The sequence below is a fragment of the Neolamprologus multifasciatus genome, chromosome 4 (genome assembly GCF_963576455.1).
Source record: "Neolamprologus multifasciatus chromosome 4, fNeoMul1.2, whole genome shotgun sequence".
NCBI lineage: Eukaryota > Metazoa > Chordata > Actinopteri > Cichliformes > Cichlidae > Neolamprologus > Neolamprologus multifasciatus.
The window spans coordinates 17,337,462-17,362,914 of NC_140442.1; the positions used below are offsets into that span (position 1 = coordinate 17,337,462).

Here is a 25,453-nt window from a genome sequence, read left to right on the forward strand (position 1 = left end):
CAAACTGTTTGAGATAGATAGGAAGTGTGTGATTATATAGGAGCCACCATCTGTCAGTAGTTGAAGGGAGGAGGAGGAGCAAGACACTGTGCACTGGGCGAAGCCTCCTGCTGGTCCTCATTTGACTCTTCATGTTGAACCCTTTGGATCAATCCTGACAGCAGGCTGTTCACTGGCTGTTTAATATAGAGTTTTAGTGACTTACGATGGATAGAAACAAACTCTTCAGATCAGATTATATCTTGTTTAGATCAGTGCACCTCTTACCCAGTGACACAAGAGGGTTGAATGTTAACTATAATTTTGAAGCAGCCTTTGGGACTTGACCTTTCCCTGGGGAGAGAGCTAAACTGAGCCTGGCGCTGCTGCAGGCCTAGAGACAGCACTCTGTCTTTCTTGCCAAAAGGGACGGGACCATGCCAAATCTTAAATGGGCATCTCCTCCCTCCATCAACCTTCCTGCTAAGCCAAACCCAGGTTTCTGCCTCTCTGCATGGCTGGCATTTCACACTTCAAAGCAGAAGGCTAAATCAGTTTAGTGGTGTTAACCAGACTCAGTTGTATTTAAGCCTCAGGTTCTTAGGGCTCAAATACTAAAATGTTTGGTTTTTCTATGTATATATGGACATTGAATATGGTCAAGACACAATCATACATCACTGTTAGATTTCCATCCCATTTTCTGTGTCTTAGGCATCTACCATGCACATTTAAACTTAGCTAGCAAAGTAAACCAGGCTGTGCTGTATGGCACAAAGAGCCCTTATTGTTGCTCTGTATGAAGGGCAAGAAATAATGATTTGGTCTCTTAACTGTCATTTAAACACACAATTTTGCAAACAGAAGTCAGTGTAATGAACAAGTGGCGTATCGTAACACCAAACTCTTTGTAGTTTAGTTTGACACTGTGTGGTCACAATATTGAAAAAAACGCCGCATGATCTGATTGGTTTCTGAGTAGTACTGATTGTGTTTGTGTGTCCTCCAGGTTGGGGAGAGATATCCAGCTCCCACACAAAATCGGAGAGCTCCTGGGGGGAACCTGCATCTTCCCCAGTCAGCGTGGATAATGGGACGTCTGCCTGGGGCAAACCCAGCGGGAACTGTGGGGGCTGGGGGGAAAGCAATCCGGAGAGCTATGGCAGGGGCAACCCGACAATGACACCTGCATCTTGTAAACCTGGTAAATGGCTCAGTCTCATCCAAGTGTGGATAGCTTTGGGATACAATCATACTGTATGTGTTGCTATACTGCTTAAAAACAGAAGCTTAAAAATTCTTTCCCGGTGAGTCAAGTCAAGGACATCAATATGGCACAAGGGAAGCAGGAGTACTTGGGTTTGGCACATAAATCTACACTGACCCCTAGTGGCTATATTATGTTTTTGACGCAGTCTCTATGTGAAATATAAAACCTTCAAATTTACTAGATGTAAAACATCTAGTAAATTTGACATCACGTTTTTAATTATGCATTATAAACATTACCAGCTTAAGAGACTCGTGCATATTACCCAACCATCCCCAGTGCTTTTGAGCCAGGTTGTCAAGCGTGGTTCAAACATCCTACCCATATAGTTGAGATTAACTTGGACCAGGGAATAGTAGGTTATAAACCAAATATTGAAATCTTCTGATATTTTATTCCAGATTTAGAAAACAACATACGTTATGTTCATAATTTACCTGTTGCTCTTGTTCATACTGCTTATTTTAATAATTAACTTCTTGTTATTTATAAAGACAATAAGAATAACAATAGAATAGTAGCTTTGTGCTCATGGTAACACATAACTTACATTCACATTCTTAATGTTAACATATTTTTTTTAACCACCAAAAAGTCCCGTTCAGCTGACTAATGGTTACTTTTAGTGATTCAACTATGTTAATTTAACTAAGGAAAATTACTCTTTTGATAATTGTTTTGAGATATTGCTCATGTTTCCGTCTTGGCATATTTATATTAAAAAAAACAAACAAAAAACTTGTTGCATGTGTGGCTTTGAGTGTTGTGATCATTTACTCTTCAGAAATGAAACCCCACTTTCGAGAGTGTATGAACAAGTCTGTTTGTGTATTTAATGCACAGTGCAGCCATGGTTGTAAGAGACAGCTGCCCTCACACTCAGAGGCTCTAAAAGAGAGATAATGGGTATTAAAAACAGCACTCTGCTTTAATCAAGGTTTTTTTTTTAATACTTTGGTCCAGTCATTGTTCTAATACTGAGTTTCAGTATCCATCCTGTTGATATGTGAGATATTGTAGTACTTTGAGCATGTTATTTTAAATAATGACAAACATCACAAATATACCACATAAGGTAGCTGTTTTGCCCTTATTATTTGTTATGTGTTTTTGTGTGGTTGTTTCCAGCTCCCAAACCTATGCAAGATGGATGGGGAGGTGGAAGTGAAGACCTGAGCCTGTCAGGTGGTCAGTGGGATGCAGAGGAGGTAGACATGTGGAATAGCACTGCCTCCCAGGAGAGCAACTCTTCCTGTAACTCTTGGAGCAATGCAAATAAAAAGGCCCCACCAAAGGTGTGCAGCACAAATGCTTGGATAAAGAACACTTCCTTATGCTTTTATTTGACATCATAAGAAATCAGTTAATTGCATTGACATGCCAATCATTTTTGATCACATCTCCCACAGGGGAAGATCCCAGGGAAGCAGGATGAGGTCTGGATCATGAATCGTCTCATCAAGCAGCTGACTGACATGGGCTTCCCTGTGAGTACTTAGTCTTTTCTTTAAATATAAATATATAAAAAAAAAAACATTCAATAGCCATTTTATAAACTTCTGATTAAAAGACTAGTAATTAATAATAATAAAGCTAATCATGAAATGCTTATAACAGTATAATTTTGATCCGAACATTTTGGGATTCATCTTTTTTTCTGTTTTCAGAGGGATCCAGCAGAGGAGGCTTTGAAGAGCAACAACATGAACCTGGATCAGGCCATGAGTGCCCTGCTGGAAAAGAAGACGGAGCTTGACAAGCGTGGGATGGGGATAGCTGGCCACGACTACAACAACGGGCTCATCAACAAGCCCATGAGCTGCCCTCGGCCTCCGCTTCTTTCCAAAGACCCCTCAGCAGATCCCCGCCTGCCCTTCATGGATAAGGTGAGTCACTCCATTGTTAATCCATATTTAAATACGCTGTGCATGTACAGTATTAAATTCCCAGCTGATGACAGCAGAGTGTCTAAATGTTTCCTGGGATTTCTGCACGTTGTTTTACATCATACCTGAGCTGGTCTTATGATGCTTAAAAGCCACAAATGTAGATAGTCTCCATTAAAACAAGGCCACTTCAGTAGAGTAAATGCTAAAGAAAATGATCGACATGTCCTCTTTTCGGCAGGTGCAGAGTGGAATGTTTGGCGGTGGTGGAGCAGCACAAGTCCGGGCCATGCCGCAGCCGCAGCCGCCTCCTCAGCCACCAGTGCCGCCTCTCAGCTCCTCTCAGCCTAGTCTACGTGCTCAAGTGCCTCAGTTTCTCTCCCCTCAGGTACACTCATACACACAATCATATGAACTTATTTAACACTTCCTGTCTAAATATCCTGTCTAAATATTAGGAGAGAACGAGTTTGTATGTATACAGTGGTGAATACTTCAGACTTGTACCATAACCTTTAAAACCAGCCATGTGAGATTCTTACATTTATTATTTCAGTTCAAATGTCTCAGAGTCTAACACGAGAAAGGTGCAGATTATACATAAGGCAGATTCTCAGTTTTACGTCTTTGTTAAGTCGTTGCCTACTTATCTTTTTCTTCCACAGGTTCAAGCACAGCTCTTACAGTTTGCAGCAAAAAACATTGGTCTGAATCCTGCACTTTTAACCTCACCAATAAACCCTCAACATATGACCCTTCTAAATCAACTTTACCAGCTGCAACTGGTGAGTGTCCTTTAGTTTTATCTGCTTTCAGTTTTGTTGGATACATCTGAGCATTTTAAATTCATATTTAACCTCATACGTAACTAAAAAGGACATGTGGTCATATTGTTTAAACTACATTTATTGTACGTGTCATTGAGAAACTTTAAATCCTGCTTATGCCTGCACAGGCGTACCAGCGTTTACAAATTCAGCAGCAGATGTTGCAGGCGCAGCGCAATGTTTCTGGCCCCATTCGACAACAAGAGCAGCAAGTAGGTTCACTTTTTAATTCTCCTACTGGATCTGTAAAAAAAGAAAAAGAAAAGAAAAAAACCCTGTAAAACCTGCGCATTGAATATCCATCATGTTTATTTTTTTCCTAGGTTGCACGTACAATCAATAACATGCAGCAGCAGATCCAACAGCACCAGCGTCAGCTGGCCCAGGCCCTGCTGATGAAGCAGCAGCAACAGCAACCGCCCCCTTCCCACTCAGGCCTGCACCCTGGTGGAGCCAAATCCTCCCTGGATTCATTTCCAGGTCATCCCCAGGCTCCAGGCCTCCCTGACCTGCAGACCAAAGAGCCGCAGTCATCTCCTAACACCTACAGCCCCTACTCTCTCTGTGAGTAGTATCAGCATGGCTCTTTGAATGTGGAAAAGTAGTCCTTGCAGGATTGTGAAGTAACATCTCCCTATGTCCTCAGCTGGACTGAATGTAAACTGCATGGAGGTGGGAAGTCTGTCGATGAAGGAACCCCCCCAACCCCAATCGCGCCTATCACAGTGGACACACCCAAACTCCATCGAAAGCCTCTCTGGAAACTCTTCTCCATTGGAGCCCAACCTGGGCAAGCATGGTGAGAAAGAAAACGGGGCTTATTTCACCTAATAGCCTTTTGACACTGGAGACGAGTGTTCAATGTGTAAAATGCAGATCTGAAATGTGGACTAGAAGTTGTATATCCAGCATGATATAATCAAACAATATGTTTACGAGACCCAACGCCAGCTTGAAAATCCCTTTGTATTTGAGCGTGTTGAAAATACTGTTTCAGCAGTTTCTGCCAGTTATTTAAAAACTGTTAATGTATTTGGGTTTTAGATGTAAAACCTTGTCTCATTGTGCTTTTCTTAGGTGCCAACCTGGGCCCTCCTGGAAAGCCCACTCAGCTGGATGAATCTTACAGCCCCTACAGCCTGATATCCAGCTCAGAGTCTCCTTCCAGCCCTCTGGTGCCTCCAGACAGCTGGGGACAAAGCAAAGGCAGCAGTGACAAAATGGCCAATGGGACCAATATCAACTGGCCACCAGGTGAGCAGCGCTCATGTTCTCAGTTTGTCAGCTTTAAGTTTGTTATGATATCTGCCAAAAACTGCTTTGGTCATATCTTCAGTACAGGCATTTGAATTCATGTGCAGAAAATGAGCATAATAGAAAAACCTTTACCTGTGAAACATGTCTGTCATAAGTTTCTTTGGTGTCCTGTAAGTAAGAAAATCATGCGCACATGTTCCTTTTACTTTCAGAGTTTTGTCCTGGTGTACCGTGGAAGGGCCTCCAGAATATCGACCCTGAAACTGACCCCAACGTGACCCCCGGCAGCGTCCCCAGCGGACCCACCATCAACACAAATATCCAAGATGTCAACCGCTACCTGCTCCGGGACAGGAGCGGAGGTGAGAACAGGAGAAGTGAGTGAAGGCCGGACCACGTCGCCTCCAAATCAAGATGCTCAGTTTGAGTGTTTTGGTTCTGATGTTTAAAGTCAAATAAGTAAAGAGATGAATTGGAGATGATTTTAAAAAAGAAAGGTGTATGAATTAGCCGTGATCTGGTGTATTTCTGCCACCTGAGAGCCTGCTTCTTTTTCTTTCGTTCTTCATTTTCCTACTTTTTTAACTGCTGCTGTAATCATTGTCCTATTCTATATTCTTCTCTTCTTAAAGAACCTTACTGTCATCATTTGTTGTGTGTTTTTCTTTATGCCATTTTCTCTCTGCTGCGTTTTCCTTATTTGTTTTGTATCTATTTGTTTGTGTTGCTGGCGTCGGCTTAGGCTCCTCTCCCACCTCATCTCAGAACGAGGCTCTGCCTCCCTCCACTGATTGGCCAGTCAGTGGCTACACTAGCTCGTTCAGTCTTTCGTCCCCGGAGATGGAGGATGCAGGTACATGGTTTATCCACAACCACCCACCCACCCCCTCGCCACACTGCAGTGGCTAATTTCACTGCAAGTTAGCATTTTCCTCTCCTTCCTGTTACTTTAACACCCAGAGCTTCAGCCATTCACTGGAGAGACGTGTCTTCTTTTCCATACGAGTCACTGCTCCTGATTAAACGTGACCTTCATTTGAGCTCTATCCCTGTCAGTTTTGTGTATCATGCAGTGCATAATCCCCTCCCTGCGATGTTAGTGTATCTCCTTCGTCCTCTGTGTGCGGCATGGAGAGTACAGCTTGTCGTGTTTCCCGTTTTTATAGCGACTCTTAACTGGTCTGTTTGAATGAAGTAATTTTCCTTTTTTGTGTCTCTCAAACACATCTCATGCATACACTAACACACTGTGGGGTTTTGTGCCACCTGCGCCACACACAAATGTGCATGAAAGCCACCAAGTTCAGTTATTTTTGGTTTATATGTAAAGTGTGTGCTTCACAGAAACAGAAGATAGATTTGTACCATGACACAAGATGAGATTAATTTGGAGTAAAATCCAGCGAAGGCTGTACTTTGTCTTTACTTGCTTATTCATATTCACCTTTGGACAGTTTCTCAGAACTTTTCAGTGATTTCATCCTGCAGGACTCCTTCCTGCGGGAGCAGTTGTCTTTCGGACGAATGATTCTGCAGACCAACCTTTGCCATCCTCTTTTTCTTGTAGGTAAACTGTCAGAGATGAAATCCACTTGGTCTCCAGGCCCCATTTCTCACAGCCAGGCCTCTCTGTCCCACGAGCTGTGGAAGGTCCCACAGGGCCCTCGGAGCAGCACCACAGCACCTTCCCGCCCCCCGCCTGGCCTCACCAACACAAAGCCTTCCTCCACCTGGGGGGGCAGCTCTCTGGGTCTGGGACAAGGCTGGAGCAGCTCTTACACCACAGGTAGTGTTACAAAGAGGTTATTGTGTCTCCAATGTTTGTCATGTTCCTCTTCAAATGCTTCACATGAATTTTGTCATGTCATTTAACAGATATAACTGTTAAAATAACAAACCAACAGAGCTTCAAACTTTTGGAAGACAATGCACTTCTAATAGGAATTGTTTCCATATGTGATTTGGAAGAAAACAGCATTCATGTGAAAATACTGGACATTTAAAAAATGAAAACAGTGGAATAATTAGAAATGAAACCGTATAGCAAAGATGAAAAGTTCACATTCTGTGAGCCGTGCAGAGGTTAGTGTATTTAAAGTACTATGTGTGAGCGTGGTTGTCAGTATACTCTTATAGGAGGAGGCACTTTGATGTGGCCTACGACCGCAGGGCTGCTGTACAGGTAGAGCACAGGCAAGAATAACGCCTCGAGAAGATCTTGTTGTGGTTGAACGTTGAAATCAACTGACTCTGGTCAGCTTTTCTTTTTTCATGGGTGAAGTTGACACCACCCATTGAGCTTAACTGACTTGATTCGGGTTTCACACAAGCTTGGGAAGTATGAACCACATGCCAACAGACTTCCTCCTTTCACTGCTGTCTCTTTCTCGTGCACAGCAGGTACCACATGGAGTACAGACAGCTCCACCAGAACAAGTAGCTGGCTCGTGCTGAGGAACCTCACTCCGCAGGTAAGAGGCTTGCTTCTCCACAGTTTTTGAAAATACGCCCATTTGTAGCTAAAATTAAATGAGCTGGCTCACCATTGGCAGCTGTTTTTTCTTTTTCAGATTGATGGTTCGACTCTGCGAACACTGTGCATGCAACACGGCCCCCTCATCACATTCCACCTCAACCTGACACAGGGAAACGCTGTAGTGCGCTACAGCTCCAAGGACGAAGCTGCCAAGGCGCAAAAGTCCCTGCACATGTACGTGCATCAGGGCATTGGTTCAAAGTGTTTCACTCAGTTGATTTTAGGGCATTTAACCATGAATCATATGTGTTTTTGCTTCCATCTCCACGCAGGTGCGTGCTTGGGAACACCACCATCCTGGCCGAGTTTGCCGGGGAAGAGGAAGTGAACCGCTTCTTTGCACAGGGCCAGTCACTCGGAGGAACAACCAGCTGGCAGGCCACTCCAGGCACCAATCAGACAAGGATGGGCGGGACCGGGTCTGGAGCGTCTCACCCCATCGGGCACTCGCCCCACTGGAACAACAACAACAACGGCGCCGGCAGCAACAGTAGCAGCGGCGGCCTGGGAGCAGGCGGAACAAAAACAGGCGGAGAGCTGCTGTGGGGTGGTGTTCAGCAGTATTCCAGCCTGTGGGGACCCCCGAGTGGAGAGGAGGGACGGGTCATGGGGAGCCCCACCCCAATCAATACACTGCTGCCTGGGGACCTGCTGAGCGGGGAGTCCATGTAGGATAGAAGAGTCTAGGCTTACAAAAACAAACACAAACAGGAGCAAAAACCTTGCAAATCAATGTGGAGATAATCAGCGTGGATGTAAAGGTGGAAAGGAGAGACGGAGGAGGATGAGGAAACACCTTGCTGCTCGCCCTCGTCAGCCTCGTCTCCTCCTTCTGAGTTTTTACTGACATTTTTAGTTGCAGTTCTGTTGTGAATCCCAATAACGGATATTTTGATCACAGTGTTCAGCTTTTACTTCACAGGAACGAGAACTTTATTTTATTTTTTCAGAAACTTTTGAGAACTTTGCCGCGCGAGACGTACTTTTAGTCAAACTGACACAGTGACGAGCTGCCATCTTTAAACTAATCCCTCACTGCCTTTTTGAGGCAATCATACTGCACCTCAGAGATCCATGGAAAAAAAAAGGCGTCATTCCCAAAGTTAAAAAAAAAACCCTTCAATCAGAGTGGTTGTTGAACTTTCAGCTGGTCCAGACTCGACATTTGTTTCTCTCAGCACTAATAATTAGCCTTAAACTATTTCCTGCCCTGCTATCCTCACTCACTCTGTACTTGGTGAAGAAGCATACGGACACCTGCACACCCTTATTTCTGAGCCAGTGAAACCTGAGTGGAGAGTACATGCTGCTGCGGCTTAACAACCGCTTAAGCAACCACAGCTCGCAACTTCAGTGCATTGTTTTGTTTAGTTTTGTTTTTTGTTTAAAAGCAGATTCAGTTCCCCTCACAGCGCTCAAAGGGAATGATGCAACTCTGTTCGCCTTGTTCAAGCCATTTATTTTTGTAGTTTTATTTTTAATTTCTCTTCTTGAACCATTGCAAACAAAGCTAAGAAATGATATTATTCAAAATGTGTCTGTCAATCTTATGTGTGGTGGTGTCGAGGGACGGGGTGGGTGGGGTCGTCGCATGTACAGTTAAGATGGGCGACAACAATGAACCACTGCTATTACTATGGAACTGTAAAGACGAAACACTTCGATGCACCTCAACTCACTTGTGGGGAGACACCTCGCAGTTTGGTCTCAGTCTCTCAGACCCACTCACTGATGCTGTGGAGGAGGAGAAAAAAAACTGAAGTCGTTCCCTCCCTCTGCCTCGCCCCCTCTACCGTGTGCGCCCACTCCGCCTGCAAAGCAACCATTTCAAGCGACGTGCAATATTATAGCCACAGACTCTCACCGTCCAAGCACCCCTACTCGCGGGATTAATAGAGGAGACTGTAACGAATAAACTGCAAACACTTTATCTGTCTGCCCGCCAACTTCACCACCCACCCATCCACCCGCCTGTACCGGCCCTCATCTCTCCTCATTGCAAAACAAAAAACAAACAAACAAAAAAAAACCCTGCCACTACAGCTTCCCTTTGTCTCCCCCTGCAGGGTGTCAGGAGAGTAGCACGCTGGCCTTCTGTCTAAAACACAAGGACGCACACACCACCCGACTCTCCACGCTTATGCTTGTGACTGATTTTTGGGGAGAAGGACGGGCAGGTGTGCGTGCGTGTGTCTGTGTGTGTGCGTGCGTGCATGACGGGGCGATGGCGTCAAACCAAAACAAGAAGACCAGATGATTCCCCTTCCCTCCATTTTACCCACATTTGCATTTCAAGAAATGTCTGAATCAACGATTTGTGAGTTGGTGGTCTTATCACAGCACATAGCAAGAGCACGGCTACTCCTCAAACCCTCAATGCCAACGAAAGGAAGAAAGGAGAAGCAACACTGGCAAATAAAAATTGAAAAGACAAAAAAAAAGCAATCTGCTTAGTGACTTCTCTGTATACTTATTTTTGAACTTGACGTGGATGTGAATTTATTTCTTTCCCCAATTTTTCTTTCTTCCTTTTTTTTTTTTTTTTTTTTGGAGTCCTTCTTCCCTCAAGTCAGTGGGACCAGAAAGGATGTCAAACAGTAGCAAAGTGAAGGGAAACACAAAGAAGAACTAAGTCAAGCGATGATGGGTGGTGGCAGGAAAAGACCTCAGAGCACTCCACCCCCCTGCTATCAAAGTAGATATCACTGTTACATTGCAACTTTTGAAATCTTTATCCTTGGTGTCTGGAAACACTCGACGTGTTCATGTTCTACTGGGTTCAGCAGGGAGGATCGCCACCCCACCCCTACCCCCCGCTTTTGGGTTGTTTTTGTTGTTGGAGGTCCTGCCAACCTGTGTGATGTGTGGCCACTGAGTGCCTGCCTGCTGCAGAGTGCAGTGCTGCAGCAGCCCTCGCCCCCTCCCTCCATCTCCCATGCTCGCTCGCTGCCTCCCTGCGGACCCTTACAGACTAGCTTCCCTCCTCTTCCTTCTCCTTTTCCTCCCAAGAGCAGCTCCTTCAGAACTGGCCCGCCACCTTGTATTGAATCTACTACTCACTACTACTACTACACCAGAGTCTGTCAGCAACCTCCACTTCCACTCTCTCCTCCCGTCTCTCTCCTGCAAGGATCACTTTATCCGGAGACGGAGTCGACTGATGTTTTGTTTTATTGTATTTTCCCCTTCTTTTTTTCTTCTTCTTTTTTTATTGGAGTTGCTGGTGTGCATTTTAATTTTGTTTTGTTGTGAGAAGTTTGCTGATATTGTTGCTGTTATCATGAACGATTGTTATATTTGATGATTTCATGGTTTTTATGCAGTGTTCATCTTCTTTCCTGTCCCTCCCGCTGCCGCCAAGGCAGAACCAGCGTGTAGTTTAGAGGTACGCCTCAGCTGCGTGAATCACTGAGGGAGGGAGGGGGTTCAGAATTGAAGAGTCAAATCAGGATGAAAAGGAGGGGGGAGGGGGTGTAGTTTAAGGTTCTCCAGGATGACAAGCCAACTTCTTCTGTCCATCCTGGGGTGACCGAGCGTCCACTGCGCTGTGTCGTAACACACCTATCGTTTTTAGTGTTGATGGGCCTCGCTCACGCTGGTGCTTTAACTCTGGGAGCACCCAGTTATCACTTAGAACCACCTCAACTTGATGACAGCCTTCCATTTCTATGCAAAGACAAGGAGGTGTTCGCTCACAGCCATCCCCTACATCCGCCAATTTTCCACTTAACCCTTTCAACCTTTATTACCGGGCAGCTTCTCTTGAAACCTCACCTGGATTCAAATGTAGGGGACACTGATGGAGCCTCTCTTCAGAATAGAAAAAAATAAAGGATGGGGGCGGGGCGTGTAGTGGACAGAGCTGTTAGATGACACTAAATGACCTGCTGGAGGCACCAAGTTGAGTTTTTGTGCCAACAGATTTCTAAAAGTCTATTTCCACTTTTGGCCACATCCTGATTTATCCTTTGCAACAATGAGTGTATGTTATCGCTGTGGGAGCTGTGGGAGGCTTAAGGCCAGATGAGTGGGGCTGGTCACTCACCAGTAGGAGGAGGAAGAGGAGGAGGGAGCGTCCCTGTATGTGTCTGTGCACTGTTTATGGGTCACATCGGGTACATCTCTTTAAAAACCAAAAACATTATCTTTCTCTTTTTTCCTTTATCATCAAGGTTTTTGCAAAAACTAGAAACTACAAAAAAAAAACCACAGTCTGTTTCAGCTGTGCACTCTGAGGCCGAGACGCCTGATTTCTGTTTCTCTGCAAGCTGCCGCCTTCTCACCCTCTCTGGGCTCGTTTCTCCGAGCCACGCCTGGGAGAAGCTGTATCCTGGAGGTTCACTCTGGACCTCCAAACCTGAAGGTTGTGCCAGCCAGTATACGCGCATATATATGAATATATATAGAAAACAGGTCATGTCTGCACATTTGACTTTGGGGGTCCAAGCGGGGATCTGACGTATCAGCAGAAACAAGAGACGCACCTCAAGTTCGGTACCAAGTCTTAAAACTCTTTGCGGGGTGGTTTTTGACCCTCTTCCAGAGTCACTTTAGACTCCTATCATTCAACGAAACAATCACTATTGCCTGTGCTGTCTGTTTTTGTGCGATTGTTCCTGAAAAACCTGCATTTTGCTCCACACTGGACTTGAATCAACGGGAGGATGGGGAAGTTGAACCAAGTGGGAGGGATGGGTGACCAGGACCGAGTCTCAGATGTGCCCTGGGATTTCACCAGCACTGAGAAGCCCCACCCTCTCCCACGCCTTCGTCTGCACTCTTATCTACCTGTCTAGTGTTGGAAATCACATCCTCCCCTCCCCCCTCTGATTTTTTTACGATTTATTATTGTTATTTTAAGTCACACGGACTCAAAGGCAACTGGAGCTCGAGTAAAATCTACTTCTCAGTCGTGGATCAGTCGAGGGTCTGGGGGCAAAAAGAGCTGAATTAGCAAATCTCTAAAAACAAAGGTGTTGAATATGCACATGCTAGCTCATACACAGGATACAACCAAGCGTACATTTGTGGGTGTATGTGTGTCTATGGCTAGATTTCTGTTTTCCACTTAAGCCTAACGCCCCACCCACCCACACCCTTACCTCCCCGCCCTCTGCCCTGGCATCAGCTCCTTACCCTCTGTATCCAACATCAATGTTTCCCAGATGACAAGATCATAAACATATCAGAGTAATACAAAATAATGAAAACAAATACTTGAATCAAAAGAAGCGCCAATAATGTAATGTGAACACTTTTTTTTTTTTGGTAGTGTTTTTCTTCTTTTTGTCTCATTCATTCACTTTGGAGTTTTTTTGTTATTTTTAAGCATCAGTTCAGAGTGAAAAAAAACAAAGATCGGTTTTAAAAAGTTTTTTTTTTTTTTTTTTTAAAGGCAAATTTACATCAGTCGTATTTGAGTGTTTGCACAAGGCCGCTTGTACTGTACGTTGTGAATGAATGTCTGCGAGGTGAAACGATGCGTGAGAGCTCGTGATTACAGCGGAGGGATCTCTGCCTCACGTTTCTCTTCAGTTCAGTATCATTTTTGTTGTTGTTGTTTTCTTTTTGCTTGTCAAATACTATATTCTGATGTTAATTGTTACTAGCCTCTAGCGTTGCACTGAGTGTCAGCCTCACCCCTCATCCAGCTATATGAACAACATGATACAAGTACTGAGGGGAGGGGGGAAGAGGTATCTGGGGGGACAGTTCATGTGTAAATGTTTACTCAAGGACTAAAAATAAGTGTGTTTTTAAAAAGAAAATGTAATGTTTATCTACCTTAGTGGCTTTCATTGTGGAATAATCCAAGAAAGTATGGATCATAATTGAGTATTGCACCATTTTTCAGACTATAAACTTTAAACTTAAAAAAAAATCGGAAAAAAAAATCATATATGTATAAAAAGAAATGCAGCAAAAAAAAAAGTATTTTGCAGACCTGTGGCCATAGATTGGGGTAGAAGGACTTCAGCTCTCCCAAATCTGAGCAACGGAGGGTGAAGGACATGACATCAGACCGAGCCTTGGCTTCTAGGGCTCATTCAGAGGTGCCTACCTTTTTATTTTTATTTTATTTTTCGGGGTTTGTTAGCTTTCGTTCGGTTTTCTCTTAGTTCACTCATCTGTTCTTCTGCAAGGCCACTGACAGTTTACAGTTTTTATTCTGGAGTTCAGAAACAAATCAGCAAAACAAAGGAATGAAACCATGTGGGGAAACTTAAAAAAAAAAAAAAAATTTAAAAAAAAAAAAAAAGGACAAATGCTTCCATTTTTAAGAAAAAGTGCAACACTTCACAGAATGAAGATTTTATTGTGCTACTTTCAGAACTCTGGGATTGAACAGTGTTGTCTTGTTATGTTTAACCTTCTTTATTCTGTGTTAATGTTGTTCATGGACTATCTGAAGCCTGTTTGTTTTATGTTGATTATATATATTTTTTTCCTTTATATAAAAAAACAGAAAAGAAGACAAAAAAGACATAATTGCTCACTATCTTGCACACACACGAAAAAGTGGATCTTGTCTCAGGAAGGCCAGGGTTCCAGAGTACCAACTCCACGCCATTTTAATGTACATTTTTATGAGTTTAAAGAAAAAACAAAAAAACAAAAAACAAAGGATGACTTAAAAGAAACAATTCTAAGCACTGAAAGTTATGGATTTCAGAAGAAGAGAGAATACCTTTTGTTTCTAAATCCGTAGCAGTTACATAATAACCAAATAATGGACTTTAAAATAAAAATGGAGTGCTTTATATATAAATCTATATATTAAAATTGCTTTACATGGAAAAAACAAAAACAAAAATGGTCTGAGTTTGTTTAAGAAAAAAGAAAAAAAAAAAGATGGTGAATAACATGCAAAATGCTGTATGTTTGAATCTTTATTGTGTTTTCTTAATGAGGTCCCGTCCTGACTGATTCAGGAAACATTGTGCATTAATCTCTCTCTCTCTCTCTCTCTCTCTCGCTCTCTCTTTGTCTCTATCTCTCTCGCTCTCATTCTCCCACAGCGGGTATTATTATTAATATTAATAATAGATGAATTTTGTTTTCTTTCTTTTTGTGGAGCATTTTTCACAGCTTGGAGGATGTTTGTAAAATGTGAGCTGGTTGTAAAAGGATCATGAAACTATGCACAAGTGTTTGGGGTGGGGGTGGGAGGGGTGAAGGTGGGGATTTTATGGCCTACTTGCTGTAGGTGGCTGATCTATTGCAGGGGTTTTGGGGATCCAATGTGTTTTTATTTGTTTGAGTTGTTTTGTTTTTTTCTTTGATAAAGAGGGCAGAGAGGGGTTGGAGACCTCCATCTCCAGCTTCCTCCCCCCACCCTCTGATTCAGATTGGCCTAGCGCTACATCACCATGCTGTGTATTCCTAAAAACCAATGAGCGTCTCACTCTTTAGCACTGTGGGATTCTAGCCTGTCACCCTCCAAGGGTTTTTTTGTTGTTGTTTTTGTTTGTTTTTCTCCTCAGTTAAGGTTTTACAGAGGGTGGGTGGGAAAGTTATGGGATTAGGGCTGCTTTTTTTTCTTCTTTTGTTTGAAATATTAAGTAAAAATGTCTGTACTGAGAGTTAATGAGAAGTCAGTGGCTTGTAATGTTTTGTTTTTATTTTGTTTCTCTCTGTATATCTCTTACTCCTCATAGAATGTGATTGTTAAATGACATGCACCGAAACAAATGTTTTCATGAACTATGGAGCTTCTTTCAAATATTAATAAAAATAGCATTTTTTTGTTTCTTGGCTGTTAAAGCCGTCCCCTTCTCATGTATTGCTTCCACCAATAAGGTTTAATGTGTGTTGTCCTGTCTGTAAACACGATAGCTCAAAGACTTTCCACAGGGTGTAGAGCGGGGTCGGGTTAACAGTCCATCGAGGTCTTTAAGGTCGACTCAATAATTTATTGGTCGAAAATTGACAAAAAGCCTTCTGACTCAGACGCTATGATTCTTACAAGTGTGGTGTGTTATCAGCGTAAAAATTTATCATGTAAACAGCGAGTTTAAACTCATTTTTGTCATTGTGAAGAAGTTTAACCACACACTGAATCTCTCAGATGTAAGAAAAAAAAAGTGCAATTTCAGCAGAACATCTGAGTTCATGATGAAGAAATGCTGCTGTAGTTAATGGAAATGGAAGAGTAGATGGTGAAAAGATGGTTACTTTGTTTATATATTACTTAATTACTTTGGTGTAGTGTGACTGGTCATGGGGAGGTCTTCTCTACCTGGCCGTTTCTGGCCCCCAAGCCATATAACGACACCCCTGGTATAAAGATTTAAAATATGTCATATTTAACCTTTGACCGCTCCTTCAAGCTCAGTAGATTTAGCTGAAGATAAAAGTGATAATAATGTTATATAGTTATTTTTGTTTTGCTAACTGATAACGGTGTGCGGGAATTCTAAATGTAACATTTGACCTGTGACCTCTGACCTCATTTTTACCTTTCACGTCTGCCTTTCTTTCAAGTTGAGCCAAAATGAGTTACACCTCTAAAGTATCACTAACCATTTTTAAGTATCACCACTCAAATGTTTGATCACATATATAAGAAGTGTTTTGAACAGAGAAAATAACAAACTTCTTAAATTATGTTTAAAAAGAACAAAGTAAACGAAAGGCATGTGTACAAAATACAATTTTAAAAGTGAATACTGCTCAGAGAGTGAGTCGCCTCAGTGGAGGTTTGTGCTCTTGGGTTCTTATTTCTTCATCCTTTTGTATCCTGAATGCAAATCACCATCAGAGCATGTGCAGCGCTTGTATTTTTGCAAAGGCGTCTGTTATTTCCTGTTACTGCTCGCTGCACCGTTGGCCCGATGGTGTCAGTCTCTCAGTTTGAGCTGTCTGGGACAGGCGTAGTAGTTGTCCTGAAGATGTCGGATGTTTGGGTTAGCGTACACGGGGAAGTTGACTTCCTCCAGGTGCGAGGGAGCCTCGTGGTTATTCTGGGGGCCTCTGGGGCTCTGCTGCTGCTGCTGCTTCCTGCCCATTTCCTCATAGATCGGAGCGTGAGGTTGTGGTTTGCGATGAGACCTCAACTTCACCTACAACACATCATGTTTGGGTTTTTTTAAATTGTGATAGAACAAAAAGTTTCAGCTTTTGTTTTTGTAGCTTGGATGTGTCGTCTTGATTTAAAAAAAAAAAAAATCCCTTGGGGGTTTTCAGTCTCAAAATATCAAAATACTCCAGTAATCTTTCCTTTAACGCTCACTCCACCAGTACCTGATCACAGACCTTATAAATAAAGTTTGTTACTTAAAAAGGCAAATGATACTTATTACATTAGAAACTGTTCTGTCCTTGGGTTTTGCACCCTGGCTATTTTGTGCAAAACTGATGGTATTAATAATAACGCAGCAGGAAATGAAGCATACAGTCATTTGAGGTTGTCTGGGTTATTGAACACAGATCCTGCTGTGGTTTACCTCTAACTTGGGCTCCTGTCTGCTAATGCCTTTTGCACATTTTGAGTAACGATGCTGCAGTCACACATTATCAGAAGATTCCCTCAAAAAAAACAGATGACTGTCAGACCAGGATCATAGCCGACACATTAATTGATAATCAGCCTCGTGTAACTCACTCGTGCAGCTGTAGCCGTTATTTTGATGGTTTGGTTTGCAACCAAACCATCAGAGCTCTGTTAAAGCTGCATCTCTGAGGTAACTACTCACACATTTCTGGATGGCCAGCCAGGTGAGGGTCAGCAGAAGAAGCCCTGCTGCTGTGAAGATGGTCCAGAGTAGAGGGGCGTAACCAGGAGAGCAGTGGCACAGCCTCCCTGCAGCACAAACAACAGTTAAATCTCAACAAGCTTGAATCCTGCACTGCGAGGTGGTGTAACCACATACCTGCCTCCTCAACCAGCACGAAGGTTTTCTGAGCGCAGAGGATCATCTGATCAGAGCTGTTAGTGTCTCTGTAGCTCAGATCCCACATGTACAGCCCTGTGTCGCTCAGCTCTAAGCGAGAAATGGTCACGTTGACCTTCATGGAGCTCAGGCCTCCACGGAGCACCAGGCGAGCTCTGTGATCCGTGGCGACCGTGACCTCACCGGCCTCTGTCACGGACACCAGGGTTGTCTGGCTCTGAACACCGCGGTGGTACAGGTGGAGGCCCGTCAGGCCTCCGTGGGCCTGCCAAGGGGAGCAGGAGATCACCACAGCCTGACCCTCCATCAGACGTTTTAAGATCACCTCTGCGTTGGCTGAAGGAGGGAATGATAGACGTTAACTCCACACGGAAATATGTCTCAACATCCCTGAGGATTAACCCTTCTGTCTATCACATGTCCAAACAGCTGGAGAAGGAGCCATCAGATTTTCCACTTTGATTTGTTTCCCCCATCATGAGATCAAATGTTCCTTTTATTCATTACCAAGGTTTATGACTTCAAACCTTCTCTTACAAACTTTTAGTTTAAGTCTACACACACACACACACGTTATTCTTAATATGATTCAAATGTCCGTATTTCTTACCTTCGAACAGCTGAAAGAAAATAAGAATCCAGGCCGGGCTCGCCTTCATTGTCCGTTCAGTTACAGAAGCTCTGAGATCCACCGCAGCTCAGTCATAATATGTCTTTCCTCTTTGTTTCACAGTCTTGTGAGTCTCTGTGGACAGCCTCACCCTATTCATTGTTCTTCACCTCAAAGCAGGAAGACTACTTCAAAGCGAGAGCAGCTGTTAAAATCCTCCCCTTGGTCTCCGAGCTCCACACTTAGATTTTCTAACTGACTTTTAAAGGTTGTCACGTGCTGGGTGCACACCCCTCTGAGTAAAAAACTACAGCGAAAATGAATCCTCAACATCCTCAAGAAGTTTTTTTTTTTTAAAAATTAGTCAAGTAAAAACAAATATAGAGTTCTAACATGTGAATCTACTGACTGCCTCCAACAGTCAGGTTACAACATTATCAACTAAACACAGATTAAATACGAAAACTAGTTTGTTTCTGTGTGACTGTGAAGTTCCTGCAGTCAGGAGGCCACGCTTGGTGGAGCAGAGTGTGGGAGGTGGTTTTATAGCTTCCTTAACACAGAAAGATCTAACATACGTAAAACAATACAGAACATAAATCTGTGAACATTGCTTACATACTCACAGGAAAATTATCTTCTGGCTTCTCCCTTCAGGGGTCACATCAGCAGCCCTCTGCATGTCCTCCTTCACTACATCAATCTCTGAGGTCTTCCTTTTTTCCTCCTTCCTGGCAGCTTCATCTTCAACATCCAGCTGTCCCTCCTCTGCATATGCCCAAACTATTTCAGCCTCACCTCTCTAACTTTGTCTCCAAACCTGAATTGTCCCTGTGATGTACTCATTCCCAATCCTGTCCATTATCGTCACTCCCAATTAAAATCTTAACATCTTCAGCTCAGCTTCCTGTCTTTTTGTCAGTACTACTGTCTCAAAACTGTACATAATAGCAGGTCTCACTACCATCTTGTAAACCTTCCCTTTCAGTCTTGCTGCCACCCTTCTGTAACAAAATCCTCCCTGACACTCGTCTCCAAGAGTTCCTTTTCATTCTCTTTACCCACACACAGAAAAAGAACCTAAAACAACATGTGCATATGGAAATATATATGATGTGTTTCATTTAATGAATTTGTTCAGTAAGTTTTTTTCAGTGAGGGCATTCATTAGAAAGGCTCAGAAATAAAATATCACCTAAAAGTGTATGTAAATGAAACTAAAGCAAAGAAAGACAAAATAGGAATTATGTTCTATAGGACCCACACGCAGCACCAGAGAACTACCTTATATATAAACAAAGAACAAAATGTAAACAATAAATCATTAGTAAAAAAGAAATATGATGCATTTTATTTTAAATCTGGGTGTAACAGTTGACCTGTATTATATTATTCACTATCAGATCCGGAGCTCTGCCTTTGTTAATAATGAAGGTTACTGTGCTACTGGACCACGTGCGTAATTGCGCTCATCTCTTTTGCTTTCGGGTCTTTTGTTTTGTTTTGTCTGTTTGTTGTACATTGCAATATTCACACATTAACATCTAACAAACATTTCCTCAATCTCTAACATCGTTACTAAATCAGTACAGTGCGCACTGCTCAGATAAAGACAGCGCAGATCAGCTGATTTCTGCTCCGTTTCATGACGATCTGAGCCAGGGGCGATTTTAGACCATTTTTGGGCTGAAGCACCCCCAAAGATTTCTTACTTTTTTGACAATATTTGCTGTTTTTGTGACACACTACTAAAAATATAAAAAGCATACAGTACTTGGTTGAGACGTAACATTTCAACAACAAAAGTATTGTTGTTGAAATAGATACCCCCCCCCCCCAAAAAAAAAAGAAAAAAAAAAAAGAAGTTTGTTCCAGCTCGCCTCTCCCCTACTGTGAGACGCAGCGGAGCGGAGGTGTAAGTGCCTGGCTGAAAACAGGACATGTTAGCTGCATTTTACCCTAAGTTACTCTTTATATAGTTAGGTAGGAGTCAGACCATGTTCCTTTTTAGCTGAAAAACATTACACCAGTTAACCTGCTGTGTTGAAAACTTGTTTTCCGACAATGTTTGCTACCCTACAATCCGTCCTGCTCTGTAGTAAAATCAGCGACATTTGATCGTCCTGTTGCTCCCATTGAAATTTATGCAGCCTATTTAAAATCTAAAACTTAAAATTGTCCGTAGCCTGCTGTTGTTACCACTGTCCTGTTTGAAATGGAACGAGAGAAGCTGGTTATGTTGTCATTTGTGCATGTGCCGATATTAAACCCAGGAGCAACATTCAGGTAAAAGTGTAAAATCAAATGATCCGTCAATAAAGGATAATGTTGGATCAGTGTTTCAATATTTATCTTTTATTAGATGTTCATGTGGTTTGGTTATTTGCCTTTTGGTAGAAAGTAGACTGAGAGAGGACTTTTCATTAGTGATCTTAATAGTATTTTTTCATATTAATGTAATTTTTTCATCTAATTGAATACAATCTATTTGTGTATGATTATCAGTCCAAAGAGGGAGAGAGGAAAGAGGGGAACGTGAGGAGAAAGTACAAGGTCAGGAAGAACCAGACAGGGAACAGTGACAGGCACAACAGAAACTTTTAAACTGACAAAGAGAAAAAAACTCACACAATCAGGAAGTTGTGTCCTCCCTATATTAAAGCTGCTATACAGAATCTGCAAAACAAACTGGGTTGAAACATGTTGACCCTCTTTAACAACATTCCAACATAACATTATAATTGATTGGGGAGATTAAAATTCATGATATATTTTTATGTGGTTCAGCCACAACTCTACTGAAACCTCAGCCAGTAATAGGTAGGCCAACTTTTGGACCGTCCAGTTGTCTGTATGACTGCCGCAGTACGTGCACCACATTTGCACACTATCAGAAAGTGCCAAACAGCCCTGGTGGAGTGAGGAGCTGTAAAGAGAAGCCGATGCTCTGTTTATATTCTAAAAATGTTTTAAGCTTGTTTCAAAAGATTCTGTACTTCAGCTTTAAATGTTTTCCAAAAGCACACATACACTTACCTTATCAGTGTTTCTCAAACTTTTTACAGTGTGTACCACCTGAGAAAAATGTCAAGCTCTCCTAAGTACCACTATGAAAGCATGAAACTCATAAATCTTACAACACAAAATTATTATTATTAAATTAGTAAAATTAGTATCTGCAGTAAAGATTTTTTCATACATTGTATACATTCTACCACAGGCAAACATGCCTCCATTTTTATATTTTTGTTATTAATATTTTGTAATAATTTATTTGCAATAATTTATTCTGTTTTGGGAGTGTTTTTTATGTATCTGTATTATATTATACATACTCATTAAAAGTGAATCTCTGTCCAAAAAAAACACTCAGTTTACTTTTTACTCACTATGAGCATCATTCATTATTCTCCTGCAGTAATTAAGGTTAGGATATGTATTTTTTTTTATTCCAATCCATTCTTCTTTTGCAGCATTTAAATAAACTTTATCAGATTTGATGGTTTTGTTATAGACTTTTCAAAATTTGGGGATTAAATTGTGTTAAAATGTACAGTGACAAAAACAGTGATGTTGTGTTTTGTGACGAGGACCCAGGCACAGGGAGACTTGATGAATCTAAGAATCTTATGATTTAATAAAGAAATTTGCACAGAGATGGTAAAATTATGATGACTGATAACGGAGACGAAGACAACAGACACTGAGGACAGTGGTTTACACAGGGTACAGGGGTTTAAATGCACCAAGGAGACAGTCATAAAGAACTTGGGACAACTGGAGACATTTAAGGATGCAGGGACTGACAGAGACAGGGAAGAAGTCTCATCGTGACGTGTAAAGTTTATCTTGCCTGGCTGGGCAGCTCTCTGGGTGCTCAGCACTCCCAAAGCTCTGATCCTAGAATCGCCCCTGATCTGAGCAGTGTCGTCGTTGTGAGTGAGTGGGCGTCAGCTCTAAACACTCATCGTGAACACTGATGAAGAGTTTCACGACAGAGCCATGTTTGGGCACTTCGCTCACATCTTTGAGCCACTCATCCAATGTGCCAGTTCGTTCGCTCCCTCTCAGTACAAGTAATTAACACTCACATAGAAGCAACTACTACAACCACGAGGTACACAAAGCACCCTTGTTCGGTGTTAGATCTTTGTACAGTTCCAACAATTTCTCACAGACTGCTCTCGTTAACACGATCTGCATAAAGTACGTAGTTATATCTTTTCCCAAATCCATATGAAGCCTCCTACCCGTCTTTCATACCCACTTTTCCTTAACCTCAATGAGGTTTCTGTGAAGGAAGGGAGTTTAGGAAAGGAGGCAAGAGGAACCCCGAGACTGCGTGGATGCAGGTAGAAGCTCATTAGTGTTTGAGTGGACTCAGGTGTGCGGGGTACTCTGACAAGGCTGATTGGTTGAAGCTTAAAACGCTCCTAGTGTCAGCCTAGAGCGCTGTCTCGTGGGTCAGACAGGAGCGCTCGCGGTCCGAAGCTGGTTGCCTCGTTTTTGTTTTCTTTATGGAGCCTTTGCATTTTTGGGTTGACCTCCTCGTTGGGCTCTTCCTGTCGGGACTCTGCGTTCAGTCATCTTTAGTTTTCCCGCCGCCACCGCTTCATGCTTTCTTCCAGAGGGCTCCGCGTCCGTGGAGCCACGGCCACACGCACAGCGCGCACAGCGCGCACCAGGAGCAAAAAGAACGGGAGCACGTGAACACCGTTGGTGTGATCTGCCACCCGGACTCTCTGGAGGTCGTGATCAAGGCAGACATGTTTGCTATTGGAGCTCCTGTTAACAGCGACGACCTCCGCCTTGGAGTGGAGGACAGCGACGACTGCAGAGCCGCAGCGGCCTCGAAGGATGAGTACAGGATCCACGCTGGCCTCGCGGACTGCGGCACCAAACACATGGTAACTAATCTGTGCTGCAGCTTAGACACGTGTTAAATCTTACATCGTCTACTTATAAATACACCTGCTCCCCACAGATGAATGATGAATGTCTGGTCTACACAAACCACCTCATTTACGCTCCTGTGGCCTCTCCTCATGGCGTAATCCGAATGGAGGAGGCTGTGATTCCAATTGAGTGCCATTATGAAAGGTTTGTATGCCTTTTTTAAAAAGTACACCTTCAAAGATTATCAATATATTCTTCACTCTTTTAAAAAAGTGCTTTGTATTTTAGGAAGTACAGTTTGTCCAGCTCTCCAGTCCAGCCAGCCTGGGTCCCCTTCACATCTAGGCAGACCGCAGAGGAACGCTTGGAGTTTGACCTGAAGCTGATGACAGGTGAGTTGACTTCCATCACTGACTTCTTGGCCTTGATTTTATGCTCACCACTCTGATCTCTGTGCAGACGACTGGCAGCACGAGCGTGGGGTTAATGTGTTTTACCTCGGTGAGCCCATCAGCATCGAGGCCTCAGTCAGAGTTGGACATCACACGGGACTCCGGGTGTTCATGAGCAGCTGTGTGGCCACGCTTCACCCAGACGTGAACGCTCAACCCAGATACAGTTTTATTGAAAATGGGTAAGCACACAAAGGCCTGGATTTGGTAAAGGAAAATTCTACATTAGAGTGGATATTAAGCCTGAGCGGGAGTTGCGAAGTTAATGAGGGGCGTAAGTGATGAGCCATTTACGGAGTGTAACTGTTGATGATGAAGATGGTGTAAAGGCTGGCTAGAATGTTTGAGTTATGCAGACTTGAGCTTTATTAAAGTTTCTACAGTCAATCCAAGTTAAGTGTAGTTTATCTCTCACATTACCCTAAAATCTTGTTTAGGTGCTTGGTTGACTCAAGGCTTCCAGGGTCGAGGGACTTCTTCCTACCCAGAGCACAAGATGAAAAGCTCCACTTGGTGATCGATGCCTTTAGGTTCCACAATGCCGACAAACGGGAGGTGAGAATGTATTGTGGCAATAAGTCGTACTCTTGCAGATGTGCTTTCTTTGTCTTCCTGACAAATTCTCTTGTTAGGTCTACATCACATGCCGTCTGACTGCTGTCCCAGTGAATGATGCAGAATCCACAAATAAAGCATGCACCTTCATAAATGAAAGGTGTGTCCAACAGATGATTGAAAGTCAATGCATGTGGGACTGACTAAAACGTGCCAATGATTCTCTTCAGATGGCGGTCCGCTGATGGGAATGACTACCTCTGTGGGCAGTGTCAAAGCCAGAATGAAGTCGTCCAGCCCCGCAGTAAGCCCATCAGTCAAGGAAGATTTGGTCCCCGTGGGTTTGGGAAACCAGTGGAACCTGAACCGCTGAGGAAAAGTGGACTGAGGACTAATCAGGGTAGAGTTTCCAGTCTGTCCATTGTAGCTGCTGTTTAGTTTTGCATGTTGGTCACCACTAGATGTCAGCATTAACTCAGTTTTGTGCTTGAAAGTCTGATGGAGTGTCCTATTTTCTTTTGGGAAGTGTGGGAACATGAAGCTAAACTAGGACCAGTAAAGGTCTTGCACACACAGAAGAGCAGGCCTCTACCTGTGGAGAAACTGCCCGTGGGTCTCAATAAAATCGGTGGACCTGCTGTGTATGGCAGCCAGTGGAGAAGTGGAATACACAAACTTGGTAACCAGAAGGGCAACAGTAATTACTAATTTTTAGTCTGGTTTTGTTATAAGTGAAACTTCTTAACATGATAGATTTGGAGAAAGGACTGCTTCCTGACTTGTCTGCACCAGACCTTGATGAGACTGATGGCAAAAGTGAAATGGCTGGAAAAGGTAAACTAAGGTCTTGTCAAGGCTTTAAAAATTTGAACCGTGATAATGTGGGGTTCTCTTTCCTCCAATTACAGGTGGGGAAGATGCTCCAGAGTTTAAAGTGAACCTTGAAGAATCCCCTCTGGACAACAGCACCAATGCAGCTCCCCATGTCAACACCACCTCGGAGTTTGAAGTGGAGGAGACCGTGCTGTCTAATGCAACTGCTACAGAGTCTGACCCTAAGAAATAAACTTAACTATACATTGTACTCTGATCTGACTAATCTGTTCTGTCACAGTTCCACAATCTTGCAAATGGACTACAACAAGGCACATTTCTTTGGAAACATGGGGGTCACTGGTCAAGATGAGACTTTTGGAAGGAGATCATGATGTAGAGTAGCAGGCAACATGGAGAAACCTTAGATTATGGGAGACTGCTGCACTTAACATGTTGCTGGTTCTAACTCCTATAGC

General features: G+C 43.0%; 3 protein-coding genes across 13 annotated transcripts in view; 2 read left to right on the forward strand and 1 right to left on the reverse strand.

Annotated features, from left to right (window-relative positions):
* Window positions 1-13,624, forward strand: part of tnrc6c1 (trinucleotide repeat containing adaptor 6C1) — a 46,595-nt gene extending 32,971 nt beyond the window's left edge. For 4 of the 11 annotated variants that reach the window (XM_085156913.1, XM_085156923.1, XM_085156919.1 and 1 more), the window contains 16 exons: window positions 989-1,183; window positions 2,378-2,544; window positions 2,659-2,736; window positions 2,917-3,135; window positions 3,377-3,523; window positions 3,801-3,920; window positions 4,091-4,174; window positions 4,286-4,526; window positions 4,609-4,761; window positions 5,040-5,216; window positions 5,432-5,596; window positions 5,962-6,072; window positions 6,787-7,005; window positions 7,617-7,690; window positions 7,790-7,929; window positions 8,028-13,624. In XM_085156913.1, coding sequence (XP_085013039.1) covers window positions 989-1,183; window positions 2,378-2,544; window positions 2,659-2,736; window positions 2,917-3,135; window positions 3,377-3,523; window positions 3,801-3,920; window positions 4,091-4,174; window positions 4,286-4,526; window positions 4,609-4,761; window positions 5,040-5,216; window positions 5,432-5,596; window positions 5,962-6,072; window positions 6,787-7,005; window positions 7,617-7,690; window positions 7,790-7,929; window positions 8,028-8,427 — 2,690 coding nt within the window. In that variant the 3' untranslated portion in view covers window positions 8,428-13,624. The remainder of the gene's footprint in view (window positions 1-988; window positions 1,184-2,377; window positions 2,545-2,658; window positions 2,737-2,916; window positions 3,136-3,376; window positions 3,524-3,800; window positions 3,921-4,090; window positions 4,175-4,285; window positions 4,527-4,608; window positions 4,762-5,039; window positions 5,217-5,431; window positions 5,597-5,961; window positions 6,073-6,786; window positions 7,006-7,616; window positions 7,691-7,789; window positions 7,930-8,027) is intronic. The other 7 variants (XM_085156914.1, XM_085156918.1, XM_085156915.1 and 4 more) reach the window with 7 other exon arrangements.
* Window positions 13,625-14,212: 588 nt separating this feature from the next.
* Window positions 14,213-19,385, reverse strand: LOC146520201 (uncharacterized). Its single transcript, XM_085156925.1, has 4 exons — window positions 18,259-19,385; window positions 17,628-17,984; window positions 17,451-17,557; window positions 14,213-16,817 (listed from the first exon to the last, which is right to left on the reverse strand). The coding sequence occupies exons 1-4, from the start codon at window positions 18,305-18,307 to the stop codon at window positions 16,596-16,598; spliced, it is 735 nt and encodes a 244-aa protein (XP_085013051.1). The 5' UTR covers window positions 18,308-19,385; the 3' UTR covers window positions 14,213-16,595.
* A 3,309-nt stretch (window positions 19,386-22,694) lies between these two features.
* On the forward strand, window positions 22,695-25,245 carry LOC146520202 (zona pellucida sperm-binding protein 3-like). The gene is made up of 10 exons (XM_085157362.1): window positions 22,695-23,165; window positions 23,243-23,358; window positions 23,443-23,546; window positions 23,614-23,788; window positions 24,044-24,161; window positions 24,239-24,321; window positions 24,392-24,561; window positions 24,688-24,840; window positions 24,915-24,995; window positions 25,070-25,245. The coding sequence occupies exons 1-10, from the start codon at window positions 22,776-22,778 to the stop codon at window positions 25,225-25,227; spliced, it is 1,548 nt and encodes a 515-aa protein (XP_085013488.1). The 5' UTR covers window positions 22,695-22,775; the 3' UTR covers window positions 25,228-25,245.
* Window positions 25,246-25,453: the final 208 nt, after the last annotated feature.

What these genes read in the sequence shown, in the direction of transcription:
- LOC146520202 (XM_085157362.1), top strand. Translation starts at nt 22,776, where the DNA reads ATGGAGCCTTTGCATTTTTGGGTTGACCTCCTCGTTGGGCTCTTCCTG. An exon ending in TGACCTGAAGCTGATGACAG is followed by an intron (nt 23,547 to 23,613) that starts GTGAGTTGACTT and finishes ATCTCTGTGCAG; the next exon opens with ACGACTGGCAGCACGAGCGT. An exon ending in TACAGTTTTATTGAAAATGG is followed by an intron (nt 23,789 to 24,043) that starts GTAAGCACACAA and finishes AATCTTGTTTAG; the next exon opens with GTGCTTGGTTGACTCAAGGC.
- LOC146520201 (XM_085156925.1), bottom strand. Translation starts at nt 18,307, where the DNA reads ATGAAGGCGAGCCCGGCCTGGATTCTTATTTTCTTTCAGCTGTTCGAA. An exon ending in TTTCTTTCAGCTGTTCGAAG is followed by an intron (nt 17,985 to 18,258) that starts GTAAGAAATACG and finishes TCCCTCCTTCAG; the next exon opens with CCAACGCAGAGGTGATCTTA. An exon ending in CGTGCTGGTTGAGGAGGCAG is followed by an intron (nt 17,558 to 17,627) that starts GTATGTGGTTAC and finishes TTTGTGCTGCAG; the next exon opens with GGAGGCTGTGCCACTGCTCT.